Raw genomic sequence first — 23,199 nt, forward strand, 5'->3', positions numbered from 1 at the left:
GCTCCCTGCTCTTCCTATGCTGCCTCCTCCTCCAACTCCCCATACCCCGATTCCCCCATCCCTCTCCCCCTCTGTGCTCCCCCCTGCCCCAACCCCTCACCATCTGTCCCTCCCTCTAACCTCCCAAACCCCTCCATCCACATCCGCGCATCACCCTGACCAACCGTGTTCCCCCTGCTCAACCCTCACCCCTGATCCCATCATCACCCTGCCCCAACTCCTTCCTCCCCATCCTCTCCCCTGCCCACCCTGTTCCCCATCGCCCTCTCACCTACTGTGCTCCCCTGCCCACCCTCATCCCTTGATCCATCCCAGTCCCTCTCACCCCGCACAACCCTCCTCCAATGATTCCCGCCTGCCCAACCCCGACTCCCCATCCCTCTCTCCCTCTGCACAAAGCCTCCCCCGTCTCCCCCCGATCCCTTTGCCCCCCACCCCTCCCTCCCCACCCACATCACCGCCAGCTCACTCCCCCTCGCCTTTCCGGCTCATTATCTTCCTCCCGCGCTCTGCAGCCAGCACCCCCCCTGGGGCTCCGCTCTGAAGGGGGGGGCAGCGCTCGCGCTCCCTGCCCCCCGCCGCCGCTTGGCACGTGCCCCCGCCCGTCCGTTGCACCCCGGCCGCCCTCAGCAAGCAGCGCACGGCCCCGCAGTCTGCGGCGGCCATTGACGTCAGAGGGGGCCCCGCACATGACCCCGAGGGGACCAATCAGAGCCGTCCTGAGTGGCTGCGGCTGCGGCTGCCGTAACAATCTGTCGGCGGAGCCACTCCGCTCCTCTCCGGCCGCCGCAGCCACATGCCCACGCTCCGCGCCGGCTGCACGCGCACCCCGCACACGCGCACCCCGCACACGCGCAGCCCCGGGGGTCCGGAGCAGAGACCCGCGCTGCCCCCACTCCCTCTCAGGGCGGGTTCCCCTCCGCCCCGCTCCGCGCGCGCGGCCAGCTGCCCCGTCCGTTCGTCCGTCGGTCCCCCGCGCCCGTGCCTGGCTCTGCCCCTGCGGCCCGCCGTGCGCGCCCCGCCGGAGGGAGCATGGATCGGGCCCTGTGAAGCGCGCCGGAGGAAGCGGGGACGGCGCTGACAAGAGGGCAGAGACGCGCTGGTTGTAGTTGAAAAAAGGAATTTTTAACAATTGCTTTAGTCCCTTTTGGGGGGTGCTTCATTCACTCCCCCCCATCCTCCTGGACAGTTTTTCCTCCTCCCCCCCGGCGGTTTTTTTTTGCAGGGGGGGCTTTTTATTATTTTTTAAACCTTTTTTTTTTTTTTTTAAAAAGGCGGTTGACGTTCAGCAAGAAGCCAAAGGTGCTATGGATTTTACCGGCAGCTCGGGTGGGGGCAGCGATCACCGACAGATCGAGGAGAGCAAGCCGCTGCTGGGTGAAATGTCTGCTACTGAGGGGAGTAAAATGGGTGCTGCGCGTTGCAGGCGACCCCTTCTGCACTGCAATGGCATGAGGTATAAACTGCTGCAAGAGGGGGACATCCAGGTTTGTGTCATCAGACACCCCCGGACATTTTTGAGCAAGATCCTCACCTCCAAATTTTTGAGGAGGTGGGAGCCTCATCATGTAACCCTGGCAGATAACAGCTTAGCCTCAGCTACAGTAAGTACCCTGTTCTCACATGCTCTATATCTTCCTCAAAGAGCAGGACGCACTCCTGTCCTGCAACACAGAGCTAGCTCCCCGCTGCTGATTTTAATGCCTTGGCTCTGTTTTCTCTGTAACACAAGACAGCCCTGTTGTCAGATGAATGTTCAGTATGCCTCTTCGTCAACGCAGGCAGCTCAATTTTATGTCCACCTACAGTCTACTAGAAAATCAATGTTAAGTTACATCTCGAGGATGGTTAGGAAATCTACAAAAGCCTGCCTCCTGCAGAGTGCTTGGTGATACTTATGTTAGGCTTTTAAAATCAATTGCCCGAATGTGTGTAATGTACAACCAGAATTGTATATTGCTTTCAAAAATGCCTGGCAAGTCTGAATCTTGCGATGTCTACCTTAATTTTTTTTTTTTAAACCCCAGTTCCTACATTCATAATTTTGTTCTATAATAACATGGAAAAAAAGTTACTAAAGCAAATCTCATTGAACTAAAAAGTAAAAAAGAAAAGTAAGTACATATGGTAACAGATGGAAAATAAATATTCTCTTTGCACAGGACTGGAAAATGAAAAATTAATCTGTTCCTTCCTATCCCTGTGTGTGTGTGTGCGCACATGTGTGAATGAACCCTCCATGTTCAAAACCCTGTTGTTGGTTGGTTGGTGTTTTTTTTTGTTTTTTTTTTTGTTTTTTTTTTTTGCAGCACAAAATTGTGTTTGCTAATTTGTAATTTTACTGCGTTTTAAAGGCAAATCTCCTTTTATTCTCTGTGTGATGTTTTTATGGTTTTGTCCCCTGGGAATGTGACAGTGATGTGAAATTAGGATATTTTAACAATATCTAAACTAAAATCTGCAGATGACATTTGAGGTATTGGCAAGGTTGGAGGTAGGGAGGAGGGAGACAGGATGCTTTTAATTTTGAAACCAGATACTTTTAATATGGACTGTGAATATGCTGTCTTGGTCTAGGCCTTGTTGTTGGTTCTGATTTTGGTGGTCACTAATCCTATCCCATCCAGACACTGACAAGGTGGAATGAAATATGGTAGTCTCCTTTCGGGTTTTCTCTCCCTCATTGAGGACAATGTAGAAAACCAAGTTGTAAACAAATATTACCAACACAAAAGGTACACACAGCAATATATAGTAGCCTTAAAAATATGGAGAGTGTGTGTGTATGCATATAATAAAAAATTACACACACATAAAACATGCAGTATCTATACATTTAAAGGATCCAATGGGATTTAGTGCAGCAGTATGAACCAATGAAATTTAATGAGTTTACACACGTATTTACAGTCATATAAGACTTTAGGTAGATAGTGGTTTATTTCTGGCTCTTTGATTTTTGTGTAAATAACTTCTTTTTCTCAGTGGATCTTCTGTAGAATAGAACAGGTACATTGGCTTAACTCTGTCATTCTGATAGGAAACTCTCACAATGTGAGACTGTGAATTAGCCTCTATATGGGTGTCCATCAGTGGTCTATTTGGATGAGTTTCCTTCAGTCAGTGGTGTATTTGAAGGTTTATTTCAAACATGGGTGTAACTTTATATAAGGTCAGCACACATGTAAATATTCAAGGTCTCTTTAACACAGTATTCTGACATACAGAGTATCTCAAACGGGATCATCCACAGGAGCTATCTGTAGGTAGACCATCTGCCCATCACGAAGGGCCTGATGTGGTTCTTTTTCATACCTAACATGCTGCCACCATGCCATCTTCTGTTGTTCTGTTGAGTTATCCAGGATGCTCACATGCCCAGAAGAATATTAACCTCTCCCTGAAAACTGAGCTACTGGTAGGAAAGAAGCAATAGGCAGTGAAGCCAAAGGAACCATGAGTATAGAACAAGTTTGGGTTCTGCATCATTGTGATGATACTCTGAGGGGCAGAGCGGAAGTTGAATACTAACTGCGAAAGGCATTTTCTTTGCAGTGGCCATACTATCTGAAAAGGAAAAAAGAGGTGCAATACCTGATATTGATATGGGCAATCATATTTGTGCTTAATGTATTAAAAAAATAGAAAATAAAAATACACCAGCGATTAATTTTTATGTGTGCAAAGAGAGCACACTACCTCTTTCTTTCTGGCAAGGTTTTAACTCTATTTCAGACACTAGGATAGTACTTTCTGAAAGAATTTCCCATTCAGTTTATGCTAGTTTTCTAATTAATACCTGGTTTTCTCTCATCCTGTCTCCTCAAGCTGCATAATTAACAGAAATATACTAAATCACTCTGTCATTCCATGCACCAATGTCTCATGTTGCTGGTCTCATTGTTTTCTATGAGAGCTCCATTTTGTTGAGTGGTGCTTATTTGTGCTAGGTCTTGCACCTGAAATTATCATTTCTCAGTGCCAGTTCACTAAGTAAATACAGTATTTTTAGGGCTAAGTCCTGCTTGCCTTATGTATACATGCAGATAGCCTCATTGATTTCCAAGGGATTACTCAGCCAAGCAAGGGGAACAGAATATTCCCCATAATTATGTACTTATTGCCTGAATGTGTGGATCTGTAATCAATCATGTTTTTAGACATTTGATCTTGGATATTTAAATTTATTTTTGTAAAATGCCAGGTGTGTACAATTCAAACAGAAATCACTGCTGGTTTCAAGATAAGGTAGAACTGAAAAACATACTGAGTGCCTAAAATTAGACACTTAAATCCAGACTTGGGTGTCTAAATAGAAGAGGCTTGACTTTTTTTCAGAGCTGCTGAACCATCTGTAGGTTCCACTGAAGGAGGCAGCATTGTGGGCACTCAGCACATCTGAAAACAGGCCTACTTTAACACCTACAGCTTTCCATGTCCAAAGTGCTCTACAAACATTCACTAATTAATCTTTGCATCATCACTGTGCAAATCCTGTGGCATGATGAGTTTTACTGCATCCTACATCAGAGGAATAAAATTGAACCAGGAAATAAACTCACTGTAGTCTGTGTTTGAAAGCAAAAGTTGTGGGGACAGCTAAAATAAAATATTAAAGCTTGATCTAGCCAGGTCTGCACATAAATGGTATGGATAAGATATTTGTTAGTCGCAGACATTTGATATCCTTTTTGTTATCGCCTGGGACATATGTGACTGAAATCCACCCCCACAAACTTTTATTTGCTAACCAACTCAAGCCCAGGCATTGGGTTATTTTGCATCTGGATTGTCCATCTGTTGTTTGTACCTCTGATAGACACTGTTCCATGTAGAAATGTGTATAATAAACCAGGATCTGTTGTTTTGTCAAGATAGGTGACTTTCCATTGTTTATTTAGGAAAATATGCATTCTGGCTCTGAGAAGACGACTTTCCTTGGAGACTCCACTAAGCAGGGAAATAGAGAGAGATTCAGGCCATCTTATTTTAGTGACAGAATTCACAACCTTTACAAAAATCACGATACATTTTTTCAATTCTGTGAATGGTAAATGCTTCAATTATAATTAACCTGTATAAAGTAAAAATTGGAATCACTTTACATTAATTTTATGATAAATTGTTGGCATGGGCTCCAAACTAGAGACATGAAAACCATGCTCTATTCTACAGTGGAGAGACCCTCTTAACCCTGGTCTACACTGAGAAATTAAATTGACTTAGCTATCCATCTCTTGGGAGGTGTGAAAAATGTGCACCCTTGAATGCTGTAGTTAGGTTGACTTAACTCCCAATGTAGTGGTGCCGAGGCTGATGGACGAAACAACCTTTTGGTGGTCTAGATTAACTACCATGATGGAAAAAACAGTTCCGTCTCTGTAGGAAGTGTCTGTATTATGGTGCTGCAGTGGCACAGTTGCAGTGCTGGAGCTGTGCGGCTGTAGCATCTGTAGGGTAGACAAAGCCCTTCCTGTAGATGTTGGGATTTTGCCTGATCTGTATTTTATTTCTATTGTTTGTTTTTTGTTTCTCATTTCTCTTCAGATGATTTGCTTTATGCATGGCATAGTTTCATGAATACACATACATCCTGTGTAGGCTATGCTGCTGCTGCTGTGCAGGGATTTTTTTTTCTTTTCTTTTTGTTTTAATATCAGTCAGCTTTGTAGCTAGTCTTCTTTTTTTCTTTTTCTATCTTTCAATGCCAAATGTCCCAATAGGACATTTTAATATTTACAAACTTCATTTGCCAGATAACAACTTGCTTGGGGACAAAACTGACTTTCTCCCTATGGGAGGAATGATGTTTGTTTGCTTTATAAACATTTATCAAACTCCAAATGTGCATTTCCTAATATTCTTTCTGGGATATTTTTTTTTTAAATAGAGTCTGCCTTTGTGTAGGGATTATTTGGTTAGTGGCAATGATTGTAATAAAAAAAATCAATGATGATAAAATCCAATTTAACCTCTTTTCTCTAAATCGTTATGAGGAGAATGAGAATTAATCATTTTTGAGTACAAAGATGAAAATGAACTTTTCAATAGTTTTCAGGTGCCTGTCTTAACTCGACTTATGTAGAATCTCTTTTCCTTCCTTACTTTGCCCCTTTTTTGTGTCTTCTTTTTTGGTTTCTTCCTTCGCTGGCAGACTTTACTCTGAGTGCAATTGGTTTTTAGTCCCTGGAGTTTATGTGTAACATACATGCATACAGCAAAAAAGGGGAGGATGAAGTAAGCAGTTCATTTTCACTCTTGTGGTATGACATACTCCTAATAATTCCATCTGGGAAGACAAGGTATAATTGCAAGCATGAAATTACTCATTAACATCCAGTTCCTTGAGGGGAAAAAGTAGCTCTTTTTGTACATTTCTTACTTATTTTTAGTTTCACTTACAGGCAGGTTGGATATAATGGAACATAACCAATCCCATTCAGAACTGGAAATAATCCTGAAGAGTATTCGGAGCTGTTCTGTATGGGAAATGTATTTAAGTAAAGAAATATATTTAAAAGAAGAATGGAAGTTATAGTCACCCAGGGAGCTGATGAATTGCATGTATATTCACTGCTTAGATAGGTGTTTATATGTGATCGAAAATAAATGAAGTAGATACTGGAAAATTTGCTTGAAATTAGGAAAGGGGGAACAGAGATCTAAATTTATTTTTCAAGACCAAATGGAAGCTATTGTGCTGTTGCATGTTTTTTGAACTTTTCTTTCCTCTGTTGCCTTAAAATCAAGGGAAGAATTGCTATCAAGCAAGAATTTTTGTTTTCTTGAGCACAGGCTCTCATTTAGTTAGACAAACGTGGTTTTAAACATTAAATTTCCCTTGGAAAACAATTTGATCAAGGGGGAAATGTTATGCAGAACTTGAAAGTTTCACAATACACTTAAAAACAGAACCACATTTAGAGGGTTCCTGAAATCCAAACACCATCAGGTTCCCCAATTTCTAATTAAAATAATAATAAAAATAAACAGTTACTTACTAAGCCAAGTAAGCAGTGGTGCTGGAACAATTTGTATAGTGGGGGTGCTGAGAGCCATTGAATCAAGCTGTAAATCCTGTATATGATGGAAACCACTTCAAGCCACAAGCCAGGGGTTGCAGTAGCACTCCTAGTTCCAGCACCTATGTAAGAAAGTGCCTAATTCCTCCTCATGTTCCAAAATCTGTAAGTCTGCTGATATCAATGGGACTCTGTCAACATAAGTAAGGCAAGCTTGGCCCCTGAATCAGGACAGATATGGAATCAAGAATAAATTTAAGAGAATAGTTTTCTAGTGCACCATAAAAATGAAATCCTATATTCAATTTTCCTTATGTAATAATGTATCTGAGAGCAGCAAGTCAAAATATTTCATATTTCCAATTAATGCTCTCCTTTGTTATACATAAATGTTTAATGCATATGTTTGTCCATACGTGCATATGTTGGTGTGTTCTCGTAGTCATACAATATGATTAAGCCCTGTATCAGCCATCAGAGTAGTTTCATCAGGCTCGTAAAAAAAAAAAAAAAAAAAAAATTAATTCTGGAATGTGTACATAACCATTGGTAACATGGAGGTTTTTGCAAATCGTGCCCAAAGTATTGGTCCTTCTGTATTTCACTAATAACATATCATCTGCATTGAAAAAAAAATCCAGCTGTCCTGCAAGACTGTAAATGATTTGTTAGATGTTGTTCTGCTGTGAATGACAGGTCATATTTTTATTATTATCTTAGTCATAGCTTTGTGTTAAAAAATTGGTTATTTCTTTAAAGGTGTTTCACCTCCATCAGACATTGCTGTAGGGATTATCTTCAAAAAAGTAAAAAAACAGGGTATCTGTGTATCCAGTACTGCCATGGTATTGTCATAGAACTTGAATACTATTCCCAACCGGAAGCCATATTTTTTCAGTAGGATGAGAACTCTTTTAATACCAATACCATAAAAATCCTCATTTGTACATTTTACATTTTCATGGACATGCACGAGAAAGGCACTCATAAATTCCTTTCTATTTTCTGTATCTTTTTTTACCATTGGAGGAAAGATGCAGTGCTAACCATTACATAATGACAGGTCCCAGGAGGAAGCTTGCAGGTTACCTTGTGTACTGAATAGAAGTCTGATTCTGCAGTGGGAATTGAGGGTTCTCAGCATCTCGGAGGAGAAGGTCCTTGAGGGATTGTGCGATCATCTTTCTTTTTTACTATGAATGTTGCAGCTAGTGATGGAAAAAACCTGTTATCTCATCTAGTCCAGAATATGGTCCCCTGGTAGAACACTTATTAAATATTATACTTATGCTTAGTTAAAAGGCTATCTGATGGTGTGTGCCATTGTGTTGGCATTATGACCGTATTGGTTTATAGGTTTGGACTGTAAAGAAGAGAGAACTCCTGGCCCCAGTAAGATCAATGGCAAAAATCCCATTGACTTAAATGAGGCCAGGATTTCACACAGAATTACTGGGGGAAAAAGACAAACAGATTTAGTACAACTGTGAAGAATGATTCTGGAACTCATTCATTTCACAGGTTTTTTTTTTTTTTAAATCTACATTCAACTTGTTTATTATTTTGAAGTCTGTGAATGCTAGCAGACACTAAATATGTGATACAATAAAATGCTTTCTTTCATAATCCCTTATATTTTTTCACACTCACAAGCACACCTCGTTTAGGACTGCATAACTCTTTATTCCAGGTAAAGAATGAAAGAAAAGACTTCATGATGATGGTTGAGAAACCAGATTTTGCCTTGTTGGTTAGTGTTGCAACACTAACCATGTGGTGTAATTATCTATATACGTGCATAGTGTATAATTCTGTATGCATTATAACACGTGTATGCATATCTGTAGATGAGTTATGTAAACATACATGTAACATGTATAGAACGTACCTGCGCGCGCGCACACATACACACTCAGTAAATATAGCGTATCTGGGATTTGGCCAGATTGATATTGGTTTGTGGTGTGTAGACTGATGTTCAGAAACGGTGTGGAAGAGGGAGAGAACTAGTCTTTAGAAAAACATAAAAAAAAACCCTATTGTAACTGAACATATTGATGACTAGTAAATTCTTAACTCATGCGGTTGAGGAGAAAAGTGTGAAAACACGAGCGCTAAAGGCTCTAAAACCAGATGCCAAATAATCCCTCCTGCAAATTCATTTTAAAATGAACCTCATGATTTACTGAGGCCTGGCTCTCAATTTTTGAATGTTTGCAGTTGGCAGTCATGCACTCTGATGCAGCAAGGGAACATCTCCTTGAATGTTCCAGTATTAAAACTGGCATGTAATGAATGGAACAGTTCCCAATAACGGGGGAATTATGCAAAGAGTCTGGAGCCTGGAGAGCCAGGTACAAGAGCTAGGAGGCATAAAGACTGTTTTAATCAGACTTTTCTAACTGAATCGGAGTTCAGCTCAACTCAAGAGAGCTCTTCTCTCTGAGAAACCAAATAAGGCATCTGCTGTTTTGGGTTGACTCCCTGGTTCATCTGGGATAGGTGATAGGACACCGGAAACATTTCTGTTGGCTGCCTGTGACCTTCCTAATGAATAAGATCCAAACTGAAAATAGCCAAATTCATCCTTGGTGTCACTAACGTTAAGAGAGTAATGCAAGGAGGGAATTGTTCATATGTGAATGGCCTGCAGCTTGATAAAGTGCAATGCCCAGCTAGAGCCAAAAACATTCATTAAAATGTTCATGGGCAGAACTCCATCAAAGGAACCTCTTCTGGTTGGTGGACGTGGCTGATTTCAAGTACTGGTGAGGCTCACCTACTTCTGTGCTGATAGAGCCTGAGTCCTGCTCTTTGATGATCAGAGGTCTAGAGTGCTGAGCAGCGAGGTTCCAGCCTTCCCTTGGGTAACTGGCCATCTTATCAGTGAAGGTCTCACCAGAAACCTTCCAGCCTGACACAATCGGTGTGTAAACACATTTAGCATGAAATGGCTGGGAGCATACAGCCCTATGGCAGGGCACAGATTGAGGGCGGGGTTGTGGCTAGCCCAACTCACATGTAGCAAGCTGGAAAGAAAACGCAAGAAACAACTGCCCCTGCGCTGGGGCTAATTGCAGTCTCTGTCCTGTAGGCTCCTGCAGAGTATTACGTGCTGCCAATGCTGACTGCAGTGATCCTTTTCATGAACCACTGAGCCCAGTGGAGCAGGGCCAGCGCCTTGGGGGCATATGCATGATTTGTTGAAATGTAGTAATATTCGTTAAACAGGATTGTGGTACAATGGTAATGAACATAATTACAAAGCAGTGAGATTTTTTTTTGATTCGTTTTCAAACCCAAGCAAATAAAAACCTGAGGGCAGAGAGAGCAAGAGGAAGGGGACAATGTCCCAGTGAGCCTTGTCATGATTTGCAGTGTCTTGAGGGGAAGGAATAAAGCAGAGAGAAGAGCTGATCTGTTGAACTTGTGCCTGATTCAGTGAAATGGGTTCCGGTGTTTCTCTAAACGACTCTGGGTCAGAATGTAGTATTGCGAATGCATCCTGCTTATTCAAAGTTCCTGAAAGCATCCTGCCAGCTTCGCTGCTTTCACCTCTGTCCCTTTATGTCATGTCTTCTGAGTATAGTGCTAATTTAAAATCTATACTTGCCCATGCATTTACGTGTATAAAACGTGTCCTCGCCATTTTCACTCCCGTTACATTTTAGAACTTGTGCATTGTCAGCACTGACAGCATTTTAAAGGCCTGATGGTGACATTCAGTCATGTTGCCCCAAGGAGCAGCTTGTGCATGGATTGTGGCTCTAAATGTGCAACTCCCAGCTCCCTGGAGCATGGAAGGATGATATAGCCTGCTCCATTCTAGCTTGCAGCCATTCTTTTTCTGTCTAGTGTGAGATGAGTAGGGTAGGGCCAGGATCCTGCGTCCTCTGTGGGAGTAGCCTCCATGCTCAGGGACTGCTCTTGTGTTTGGGCTTTGCATGGGGTGCATAAAGTGGGAAGAGTCCCTCCACATTCTCTCCTCTCCTCAGTGCCTTTGCATTAGGGCCAAGCCTAAACATCTTATTGGTTTTTCCACCGATGCTGTTTGCTTTTTGTATTTCAATCAGCTTGGACAATGAAACTAGCCTGGTAGGGTCCCTTTCTGGTTCTCACGCTCTTGCCTAGAGCTTCCAGTATTGCCAGATCTTGCAGTTTTATCACAAGTCTTATGATGTGATGTTTTCCTTAAAGCCCAGCTGCTGGAATTGAGAGATTGATGAGATTCTTTGGAAAGTAAGTTCCTAGCTCTTGTAGTGGTGGAGAAAAGCCTAAAAACATGAACCAAGAAGCCAGAAGGCAGATAAATAAAGAACCTCAAATATATTATTTTTTAAAACTCATCACGTTTAAGCCAATCTCATGAATTTTTGGGGCCAAACTCAGGATTTTTGAACAGTTGGCAAGAAAAGGTTTCTGCTCCCTGGGTTTCTAGCACTTCAGAGATGTTGAAATTATCAGAACAAAACAAAATTGTTTTTTCTTTAGAAATTTTAAAACCATGAAAAAATTTCTGTGAATCAGTGTTAGTAAAACTTTGTTTACTAAGAAGTCACAGATGACTCAGGAAACAGTTACCCGAAGGAAGTTGAAATTTAGTTTGTTTATTTCAGGAATACCAAGATTGCATTTATTTTTCTTATGAATTCGTAACAAAATCTAAATTTACGACAGCTACAGACACTTTTGAATTATTTTCTTCTCTGTTGTAAACACTTATTGTATATTCAATCATACACACCCATATATAGAGAGTGTATGTACGCAGTGGCTTTATTTATTATATGTGCATTTTGTGGGCCAGAGTTTTGGCAGGCAATTGCATGTGCAGAGTGCTTGCCTAATTTGTGTTTATAGTTACTGCCATTGAACATGTAAATCAGGTAATTGTGTGTGCAGATAGATAATTCTGATGATTTTTGTGAGCATTTACTGTTTTCTTGCCTAAAATAATGGTGTATTTTCTTCTAATAGCTCATTCTGACAATGTACTGATATGCACTTGCTTCAAAGGTTCTCAGGATTGATTCCAGACCCAGACAGTAGGTCAGTGACACTTTGACTACACTGAGCCTTTTCAACTCTCCTATTTAATGAGGGAGATCTTGCTTCATTATTACAGGAACAGGGTACTGGGCACCATCTTTGCAAAACACAAATGTTAGAGGTTGGTGTGTTGAACCTAGGAATGACTTGGAAAGAATGTTTACAGAGGAGTTCCAAAATGTTGTGCTTGCTCCTTGCTGTGTATAAAAGTAAGAAGGCAGGATACAAGATGTTAAAGATTGTGTGGATTCTTAAATAATACATCTAAGAGTCAGATCCTCAGCTGGTGTAAATTGATATAGCTTCATTGGGGCTATATAAAGATATACCAGCTGAGCATCGGGAACCTCTGATTGGGGTGGTTCTTGGCAGCTTAGGTACATTGCTGTAGAAAGGAAGCTTTCTGTGCATTGACTTGTAGTGCACCAGGTCTGGGCATTTGATGCCACTGACTGAGAATTGTGACTCAGTTGTTTCCTTGGATGTAGTGGTTCCACGGATGCTCTGGTTCTAGCTGTGGAATTTTTCTGCCACCTAGAGTTGCTCAACGTCTTGGCTCTGAAAAAGAAAAGGGGGAGGGGAACTGCCCCGAAACATTTTAGCATTCCTCCCAAGTATGACATCAATTGTGTTTTGTAGTTTATCATAAACATTCTGATATTTGGGGGGAGCTAGATGACTCAGAGGATTAGGAATGGGACTTGGAGGCTTCCAGCTTGTAACTGAGACCAACCCAAGTTCATGGGAATCAGAAATGGTTACCAAGTGCAGCCTGTTTAGTGGCCTTTAAGTGAGTTTAGTGGCTTTTGTTGACCACTCATCAGTGAGATTGACCAGGTAGCAAGGCTTCACAGAGAGTAATACCTCAACTCAGACTAATGCAGAAGAGACGAGGTTTTGTGGGCCTGACAGAACGAAAAGGGAGGAATTTGGCATATTTCTCTTTGTTCCCATTCACCATAGTAGGTACCTACAGGAACACTTAAGAAGCTGCTGGCTCAGGCGGAGGGGTCAGTAATATGGTAACCTGCTTACTTAGGGGAAGGTTAGAGGTGCTTCTATCCCATTCTTTCACAGCTCCTACACTCAGAGAAGCAGACTTCAGTTACATGGTAATAAATTTACTCCTGGGGGAATCCTGCAACGCTGTGCAAGTGCAGAATTAATGTCCCCTACAGATTTTATTCTTTGCCTAAAGAAAAATTGATTCATGCGCCCCTCCTGGGTAACGGTCGAGGTTGTGGGGCATCTGGTTTGGGCTTTGGGAGCAGCCGGGGGTGACGTAAATCACTGTCTCGGGGTGGGGTGGGGGGGCTGGGCTCGCTCTGTCCCTTTGCACACTGCCGAGGAGGGGTTGGGTTGAGAACATGCCGGCCAGTGGCTCTTATCGTGTGCCGGGCTCCAGCTGATAGTCCAGGCTGGGCTGTGGGTGGAGGAATGGGACTGCCTCTTCCTCTGCATGGGCTGCTTTTGGGGCTGGGGTTGGGTCAGACCCACCTCCAGGACCGTATCCCAGCTGCAGGAAGCTCTGTGCCCATCCACTTCATTACCTGCCTCCGTTGTTTTCCAGCTGTGGGCGAGGGGTTGCTGCATAGGGAGGTGTCCCCCCATCTCCACAGCCCCCATGCATCACCTATCCCAGCACCAGGACCCCTGCTTGGCTGAGTCCCAACACCTGCACCCAGACCCCTATCCCATGAAGCCCCGCTCTCCCAGCACCCAGACCCCTCACTGAGATCCCTGCCAAGCCCCAGCCACCTTCTTCCTCACCCCCAAAGTCCCTTTGGACTTGGAACTTCCCAACGGAGCCACCTGAACCCAAATTTCCCCACACCCAACCTTCTCACCCCACACCTGAAGCCCCTCCACACTTGAATCCTGTTGGGCTTAGCCTGCTTTGCCCCCCATCTGGATCAGGAGGCAGGGAGGGCTGGGCGTGCATACGAACCTCTGTCTGTCTCGTTTGCTGTGGAGCCATATAGTTGTGCTAATATGCTTAATAAGGAATCTATTTGTCAAAAAACATTTCCTCAATCTTTTTCGTTGTCTGTATTGTTACAGACATACTTGCTGATAGATATAAATTACCAAAATAATTGAAAATGATGTGATTATATTGTGGTGTTTTGATAAAATATGCAGAATTTGTCATTTTATGGTGCAGAATTCTTAATTTTTTGGCTCTGAATTGCCTCAGAAGTAAACAAAGGATGACTAATGAACTGCTCTGGGATAATATTGCTTTGAGCTGTATTATGACATACATCAGCAAATTTCCTCTTCCAGTGTGTGGAAATGAGGTGTTTTGAAGAAAGGTGCTCTGTAGGTGCAAAGTATTAATCTTTCTATTGTTGATTTGTTCCCTCTCTCCTTCTCCTCACCCCCTGGTCCCACTCTTCGAGGTTCTCTCACTCTCAAGTTCTCTAATTTATCTTTCACTATGATTTGGGAGGGGAGGTTATGATTGAAATAGAAAGTAACATGGTTTCCAGAAATACAATGCAGACTTTTCCTCCTCTCCCAGAGGAGCAAATGGTTTGTGCTGACTCCTGGCACCAAAGAACATGTCTGGTTTCCAACCAAATAATGTGACCATTGAGAAAAATTTAAAACATCCGCTGGAAGAGAACTCTTCTGCCGAAGACGAAAATGCAGATGCAGCCAAAGAGTCTCTATTTTGATGGGAAACACATTTGCTAGAGTTACAAAATGCATTTTGGGTGATTTGTTTCATGCTTCATCAACTGCAGAAAAGTAACAAGTTGAAATTCAAATGAAATAGTGTTCTCTGTATGTACAGTTTTGTACTAAATGTTGAAGGTAAGAGGAGTGATAATGCTTGTGGTCTGAGCGCAGGGTTTGTCTGCAAATCCTAACAGTGAGACTGCCTCCTTATTCTTGCCTTTATCTACTGGCATGTTGTTAGGCACCTGATTAATAATTGCTTTCTCTGGATGCCTTTTATCTCTGGCCTTGCTCAAAGTGGTTTTGTCTAATCTACGGCAAGCCATTCCTCATGTTCCCATCGGAGCAGTATCTAGGCTTGGACTCTTTCAGGCTAACACATTTTTAAATATGGTGAAGCCAACCAACGTGGATGGGGTTTGACCGTGTATAAACTGGTCTCTGCTGGTGACAGAAGGCCTAGGGAGAACTACTGAGCTCCTAGCTGGTGCCCATCTGGCTAAATGAAGATTATAGGACAGATTCTGAGTTGGTGTAAACTGGTATTGTTCCAGTGAGCGGATATGCGCTAGCTGAGGATCCGGACTGTTTGCATTCATTCCTAACAGGTCCTGCCTCATCTGTGCCCCACAAGAACAGCCCACTCTGCGATGCAGTTTTCTGGTGCTATTGAAGCTGTATGGATTTTTTTTTTTTTTTTTTTTAAATAATCATACAGCATGAAGCAAATTAAACAAAGTGGCTGGCAGTTAGAAATCAGGTCAGCACCCTCTTTATATGAAAATAGAGGTCTTTGAGTTGATGGTTGAAGTGTTCTTGTGATTCAAGAACCTTTGACTGATCTATGGAAAAAGATTTGTAGGGGCCTAAATACAGCATAGGTTCTTACTATGGTGTAAATGTGGCCTTCTGCTGTGAGTCCCAGTGTGATGAGGCCTGTATCTGTGTGTGTGTTCCCTTGTTAATGAACTTTTGGCCTGATTTTTAATTCTTTTTGTATTTAAATTGCTGGGTTACCCGTATTTTCTCATGCTTTCTGATTTATCATACCCATTTTTTCTCCAGCATTTGAAAGTTGGAAGAGGGGGAGGGATAGCTCAGTGGTTTGAGCATTGGTCTGCTAAACCCAGGGTTGTGAGTTCAGTCCTTGAGGGGGGCCGCTTAGGGATCTGGGGCAAAAATCTGTCTGGGGATTGGTCCTGCTTTGAGCAGTAGGTTGGACTATATGACCTCCTGAGGTTCCTTCCAACCTGATATTCTATGAAGATGCAGTGTTTATTGCATTGCCTAGATTTAATAATAAAATTTGTAAACGCTGTTCTTTTTTTTCTTTGCCTGTCAAATTATCTCTGCAGAGGTGAGGGAAATAAACTTGTCTGTGGGTTTTTCTGACTACACAGTCTGTACCTGAGGTCTAAGTTCATGTCGTGACTCTTGTTACTGATCTGAGACTCTTGCTGTGCTCAGCTTTCAGATTGCCAGATTGTTCTTGCATTTGTAAGAAAAAACTGCGCAGACGCTGTGCTGTTTCCAAACACTGTGAAGTTTTCCCATTCACTTCCTGTTTTTGCTGCACTTGTTTGTGAAAAGTTCTTGCCATGTTTGCATTGCAGTTAGCACTAACATAAATGCGTTCAACATTAGCTACTGTATGTTCCTCAGCCCAGTGACCTGAGTTTCTCTTCAAGGTGTGTGATTAGTCTTTGTTTATGGTAAGACTGACTCTTTTAAAAAAAAAAAAAAAAAAAAAGATATGCATGTATAAGTGAAAGTGCACAAAACTTTAACTGTGCAGTCAGGAGTTTGTGCATTTCATCCCCAATAGCCACACCAGTCAATAACCTAGTGATCTATAAGTGGGGCATTAGCTGGATGTATGCTCAGTGTGCAGATTAACATGGAATAGCTATAAAGACCCAGGTCACAACCTTTATTTGACCACTTGAGGACTGTCTGCATGATCCCATGGGGTGTGTGTGTGTGTGTGTGTGGGGTGGATTCTCAGAACAAAGAACCACCTTCATACAGTTGGCAGCACTGCATGTGAACTGCAGTAGACAGGGACGATGTCTCTGTACTGATGTGAATAGACTGTTGATTAGGTAGTACTTAATCAGCATAATATTTTACATCACATTGCTCCCTAGAATGACACACATGGGGCCTAGATGGTTCTGTGGCTTTGCTCTGTTGGATAGTTTTGTTTCGAAAATTGTTCATGTTTCTTTGGACTTTGCTTCTTTTCATGGGATCTTGGTAGAAAGGGAGGGTGGGTTGTGGGGTGACTTCTAAGGCAGTCGGGTGCTTCCCCATAGGATAGATCTCACTTTGAGAGCAACATGAGACTTTTCACTGCTCAGGCTCCTAATGTGGTAGAAGGAAGTAAAAGTGATGCTTTTGATGTCCTGAGGAAAGCGCTTTTTTTCCAAGCTTAGTGTCAGTTATGTGGCTACTCTGCTATCCCAGCAATCTACTGTATACAGGACCGGTGCTAGGATTTCTCGTGCCCATGGCGGATGGCCATTTCATTGCCCTCCACGCTGATCCCGCGGCTCCGGTGGAGCTGCTGCAGTCATGCCTGCAGAGGGTCCGTTGGTCCGTGGCTCCGGTGGAGCTGCCGCAGTCGTGCCTGCGGACGGTCCACCGGAGCTGCGCAAGCAGCTGACCGTCTGCACTGCGGCAGCTCCACCGGAGCTGCGCAAGCAGCTGACCGTCCGCAGGCACCACTGCGGCAGCTCCACTGGAGCCGCCTGCCCCCCCACCCCCGGCAAAATGCCCCCCTCCCCTGAATAATCCTGGCGCCCTAGGCGATTGCCTAGGCTGCCTAAATAATAGCGCCGGCCCTGACTGTATAAGGAGTGGGTCTCTCACTGGCTGAAGGGAATTTACTCAGGGTATGGCTACACTTACATTTTTGCAGTGCTGGTAGTTACAGCTGTGATCGTACAGCTGTGTAGGGCCAGCGCTGCTGTGTGTCCACACTGACAGCAACCAGCGCTGCAGTGTGTCCACATTTGCAGCATATGCATCTATGTGGCCACAATCAAAATCCCTCTGCCATGTACATTGGCAAACCCAGACACAGTACTTCTACTCTTAATAGAGACGGTAGAAATGGAGGATCTATACCATGTTATCAACCACCTATAATCGAAATCACATCAAGAATATATACATTCATAAAACCCAGTACTGTCAATCTCGCCTGGTCACCGTATCAATAACTAGACATTACAAAGTCGCAATACCTTAACACAAAATACAACTTGTAGAACTGCCAATGAGGCTGCTGAAAGATTCGAATTCAATGAACTTTATTCTCTCGTCCGTTTGTGTCATAACCAATGGTTGACACTATTGAAATTCAGACTTGAATTAAGGAACTGTGTAATGACCCATGAGACTCCCATGAAAGTAAAACTATTCCCATGTTTATGTCCCCCCCCCCCCACTGTTCCAATCACCTTCTTGTGTCAAACTGCTGGCATAAAGTGGATACTTTTGATTACGAGTGTGAAGTGTCCACAAGAGTTTTTTCTTCTCCTGGTGCCACTTCTGCGTCTAATGCTTAGCTACTTTGACTTGATCTAACATATCAATCATAGCATTAGAAAGAGTGTGTATTGGTAAGACCATATGTGTTCGAATGTTCATCGTTCTCAGTGTGTATATATACAACACATACTTTCCACGAGCATACTTGTTTCGGACTGCACTGGCATCCAATGAAATGGGGCTGTAGTAACCAGTGGAAAGCGTTCACATGACAAATATATAAATTGTTGTTGGTCTCCAAAGGCTGCTACATACGTGCGTGCCTGGTGTCTTTTTTAAATGATTTTGAGGGCAGTCAAGTACGTCGCATCAAGGTGAGAGGAAATTCACAAATTAGGGCCCAAGGGACTCGGTCATTTTCCCCCTCAGAGATTTTGCATTCCTGCGAACATCTTCCAGACAATGTTTCTCTCGCCTCCAGGGATTAAGAGAACGTTGAGCTCCTTAGACCACCGAGAAGTTTTTTAACTGTGGTTGGTAAAGATACATAGACGAACTCGTTACGTATTATATTTTAACATTTGGGTGAGATCTGATTGAGGCGAGGGCGTCGCGACTATGTCTGCTCGCGGGCGGCAGAGATCTTTGTCGTCTATGCGCAATCCAAGCGTTGCCTTCTGGCGTTGTCCGATGACCTGTCCAACATCACTCTCATGGTCCACTTAGCCACATAAGCATATTTAAAGCAAACCCGCGATGCGAAAAAATAAAAGTTCAAAATTGGAAACACAAAAAAATAATAAAACGCCATGTTACAGATAGAAATTGGCAAGTGCCAGTGCGAAGGGCCTGACGCGCCTTGGCTCGGTGACACAACTTTGCAGATTGACAGTATACTTGCAGCAGTGCTAGGTAGGCTGAGACCGGGGGGTTACAGCCGCTGACTACCTTAGCTCGGTGTCAACTGTACAAAAGCTCAATGCCAGCCCCGCTGGCATAAACTCCCATGTCTGCCAGCGCTGCCCGTAAAACAACACTTGGTCTGCTAAAAAAAAACTGGGTTGTGTGAATTGAGACACAGCGCTGGTGATGGACCAGCACTCGCTAGATGTGTAGACAGGCTGGCACACGGACTTCACCGACGGTTTCTTTGAGTGTGCTACTTGTAATGTGGGCTCCAGCAAGGGTTATTAGGCAGGTATCTTCGACCAGCAATACCTCTTCAGCCTCTCTTTCGGTCCCGTTTCCCTCCGTCACTCAACTGCCTCTGGGGCTCAGGTAGACCCAGCACCTTTATATTTTCGTTGTTTGTTTTATATATTCTTTGTTAATGTTGGTTGCTGTCCGTCTGGCCGATATTTATTAACAAAAAAAGAAAATATAAAAAAAAAAAACACAAAAAGAGGAATGTCCCACATTCCCGGACGTTTTGTTTGCTCACAGCGAGGCCCGGCATACTGAGTCAATTTGCTAGCATGGCGAGGCTGATGAATAATCAATCAATCAGGTGACCATATCATCCTCCACGTCCATAATATGCAGGTAGCCTAACAGCATAGTGTCTGAACACATGCAGCGAGCTGCAGGATCTTCATAGTGTTTGGGGTAGGAAGCTGTGCAGCAGACGTCTGCGCTCCAGCCATAGAAATTAATATGATACCTACGGCCAGATATCAAAGTCAATGCAAATACAGGGGCTAGACCGGGACGCGGTGCAGTGCAGGGTTAAGGTAAAGGAGCTGCGGAGCGCCTACTGCAAAGCACGTCAGGGAAACCACCGCTCAGGTGCTGCCCCCACGACCTGCCGTTTTTACAAGGAGCTGATGCGATACTTGGATGTAACCCCACTGCCAATCCGAGGATCCGGTGGACAGTTAGAGCCTGAGAGGAGGGGGAGGGTGTAGAGGAACCCAGAGGAGAGCTACTGAGGTGTTTGGAGACTCCCAGGAGTCATGCAGCCAGGAGCTATTTTCAGACAGGAAGAAGCTAGCCAGTCGCAGCAGCTGGGACTTGGTAGTGAGGGAAACAGCAGAGGAGTCTGTTACCGGTAAGAAGTTTTTATTATAAGGATGGAAATGTTTTGGGAGCAGGGGGCCATGGCTGCCTGCAAACATGCCTATATGGTGGAATGCATTTCTGGTCTATCACGTCGGGGGTAATCTGCCTCTGTAATCTCTCAAAAGTTCAGCAGAGCGTGTGCAATGCGCTTCCGCAAGTTTAAGGGAGCGCCACCGTGGTCCTTGTCCAGTCAGGCTCACGTCCGCGCCATTGTGCCGTGAGGGGTGGGGACCATTGCTGCACACAGGCAAGCTGCGTAGGGACCAGGGGGAATCCACATAGCTGTAGAAGACTACCCGCTCTTCCCAGGTGACCCGGAGCAGCGAGAATCGGGAGGTTAAAATTCTGTGGAAATCCAGGGATACTATTAAGTGCTATTTCCCTGTAGCTGCTCTTGGCTTTCCCCAAGTCACAGAAACCCCATGGATTCCAGAGTCAAGCGGCCCCCCCTTCCCAGTGAGCCGCGTGTCAAGATGGCTCTGAGGAGTACCTGCTGTGGCAGATGTGGGTGTAGGGTTCAGTCTATTTCCCTGTAGCTGCTCTTTGCTTTCCAACAAGTCACAGAAACCCCATGGATTCCAGAGTCAGAGCAGCCCCCTTCCCAGGTGAGCTGCGTGTGGGAAACTCGCCTCTCTCTCTGCAGTGCGCCTCTCTGTGCTATCGCGCAATGTGTAAATGATGCTACAAATAGTCTTAAACAATACAGGCTCTGTATTTAAAAAAAAAAACAGAGAGATAACTTTTTAATGTGACCTTGGATACTGCTCCATCAGCGCAGACTTCTGAAAACTACGAAACTTAAGAAAAACCAGGAAGAATAGGAGAGCTGGTGAAAGCAGTTATGAATCTGTATTCCACAGATAATAAAAAGTTCCAAGACTGGAGGGAAAAGGAAAGCATGAAAAGGACAGCAGGCTACAAGAGAAAAGGAAAAGCTGCCAAGAGAAAGGAATTGGGCTACCAAGAGAAGCACAGATCGGCTGCTAAGCATCCTGGACGCCACACAGACCTCATGCAGTCAATGCAGCCATGCAGACAGAGCACTACCTGGCTTCCTCATCCATCCCAAAGCTCAACCCATTGTCCCCACTGTTTCCTCAAAACACCTATCCAGCATCCTGTCTTACACCGACCTGCCCCCAACAGTTCACCCATACGTTCACTTAACAGCCCTGAGAACTACGACTCTTACCCTATGCACTCAACCCCCATCACCATGCAGCATTTAATCCTGAAGTGCAGCAGGCATTGCCAAGAGCACTCAAGGAAGGCTATAGCTTTACTGCTCATCACCCTACCCCCTGCCTGTTTTATGTACTGTATTTTTAATAAGGATTTCTTGTCTTTTAAAACAGTTTTTATATTAACAGAAAGTGTAACATACTGTACCACAAGTGAAAAATAGGCACTGCAAATCATTGCAACCACTGCACTTCACTCCTGTGGAAGCACCCAACATTACTGTTAGCTTTCACCTCAAATTGCTCCTTTAAGGCATGCCTAATCCTTGAGCACTGTGCTGGGCCTCTCTAGTAGCCCTGCTCTCTGGCTGTGCAAATTCAGCCTCGCAGGCATTGGAACCCGAGGTCATTCGTACTGAGGTTTACCCTTCCCTTCACAAACATTATGGAGATACAGCAGCGCGTTATAATCGCTGGGATGCTGCTTTCCCCCACATGTCTAGCTTCCCGTGAGACTGCTCTCCATCTGCCTTTAAACGGCCAAAAGCACACTCCACGGTCCATGTTGCTAAAAAACACCAAGGCTCAGGCCTGTAGTTGAACCGGTCCTTGCCTCCTGTCAAGCCTTCCGTATACAGTTTCATGAGCCAAGGCATTCACGGTAGCCGGTCCAAGGCTCAAATGGGCATTTCGACGCTCCCCCACTGTGATCTTCCTGATCTGAAAAAAGTGCTTGCCTGCAGCTTCCTAACATGCCAGCTGTTCCAAAAGATGTGTGGTGCATCATGCCAGACCTTTCCAAGCCATCCGGTGTAAATGTCAGTGAAACGGCCCCACGGTGACACAACGCCTGGAGAACATAGGAAATACCTTCGATTAACTACTCGGTATGTGGTGGTGGCAGAATGGAATATGCTTTCCCATCTAATTGCCTCCACATTAGGGAACCCATTTGTGGCAAGCCACCAGAACTGTCCTGTCACATTCCCCATAGAAATGGTTTCTTCTTTTAGCAGATGCCGATTAATGGGCCCTGCAAACTTGCATCACCACTATTCCAACGGTCGACCTTTCCACTCCAAACTGGTTTGCGACCAGGATCGGTAGCTGTCTGGAGAGGGCAGCTTCCAGACTGGCAACAGCCACCTTTCTCACTGACGGGCAGCTCTCCCGTCTCATGTTCCTTGCGCTGCAAGGTTGGGGCGAGCTCACCCAGTCCATGGAAAGGTGGCTTTTCTCTATCCTAAGACAGCCACTGATCGTCATCCAGACTGTGCATGACGATTGTGATCCACCACTAGTGCTTTTTCTCCCAAGCCCCAAAGCGGCGTTCACGACTGAGCACGTCTGTTCTGCACAAGCAATTTAGTTAAGGCGGTCAGCCGCAATTATTTCATCATCTGAAGCTCTCCTCACTGTCACTTTGGAGGCACAAGGAATAGCTACTTGCCAGAGCGTGATGTGTCTGGCAACATCCTATCAGCCAAAGTCTCAGCAGCTCGGCTCCATTTCTTACTGAAATCACGCGGACAGACTCACAAGTGGCACAAACGGCTGCAAGGGAGCGAATGCACCACGGGTCGCGGAACAGGAAGCGGAATGACCCGCACCCTTTGTCTTCCACTACACCCCAGCAGCGGCCAAATGGGACCGAGGTTGCTCTGGTGGGATAGGCTGCCCAAATGCACCACTCACACAGCGCTGCAAAT

At 44.3% G+C, this 23,199-nt stretch overlaps 1 protein-coding gene across 2 annotated transcripts in view; it reads left to right on the forward strand.

The window, feature by feature from the left end:
- Window positions 1–710: 710 nt before the first annotated feature.
- Window positions 711–23,199, forward strand: part of CMIP (c-Maf inducing protein) — a 179,913-nt gene continuing 157,424 nt past the window's right edge. Inside the window, exon 1 of one of the 2 annotated variants that reach the window (XM_075073798.1) lies at window positions 711–1,604. In XM_075073798.1, the coding sequence (XP_074929899.1) occupies window positions 1,308–1,604 (297 nt within the window). In that variant the 5' untranslated portion in view covers window positions 711–1,307. The remainder of the gene's footprint in view (window positions 1,605–23,199) is intronic. The other variant, XM_075073797.1, reaches the window with a different exon arrangement.

This window comes from Chelonoidis abingdonii, chromosome 19, assembly GCF_003597395.2.
Source record: "Chelonoidis abingdonii isolate Lonesome George chromosome 19, CheloAbing_2.0, whole genome shotgun sequence".
Lineage (NCBI taxonomy): Eukaryota > Metazoa > Chordata > Testudines > Testudinidae > Chelonoidis > Chelonoidis abingdonii.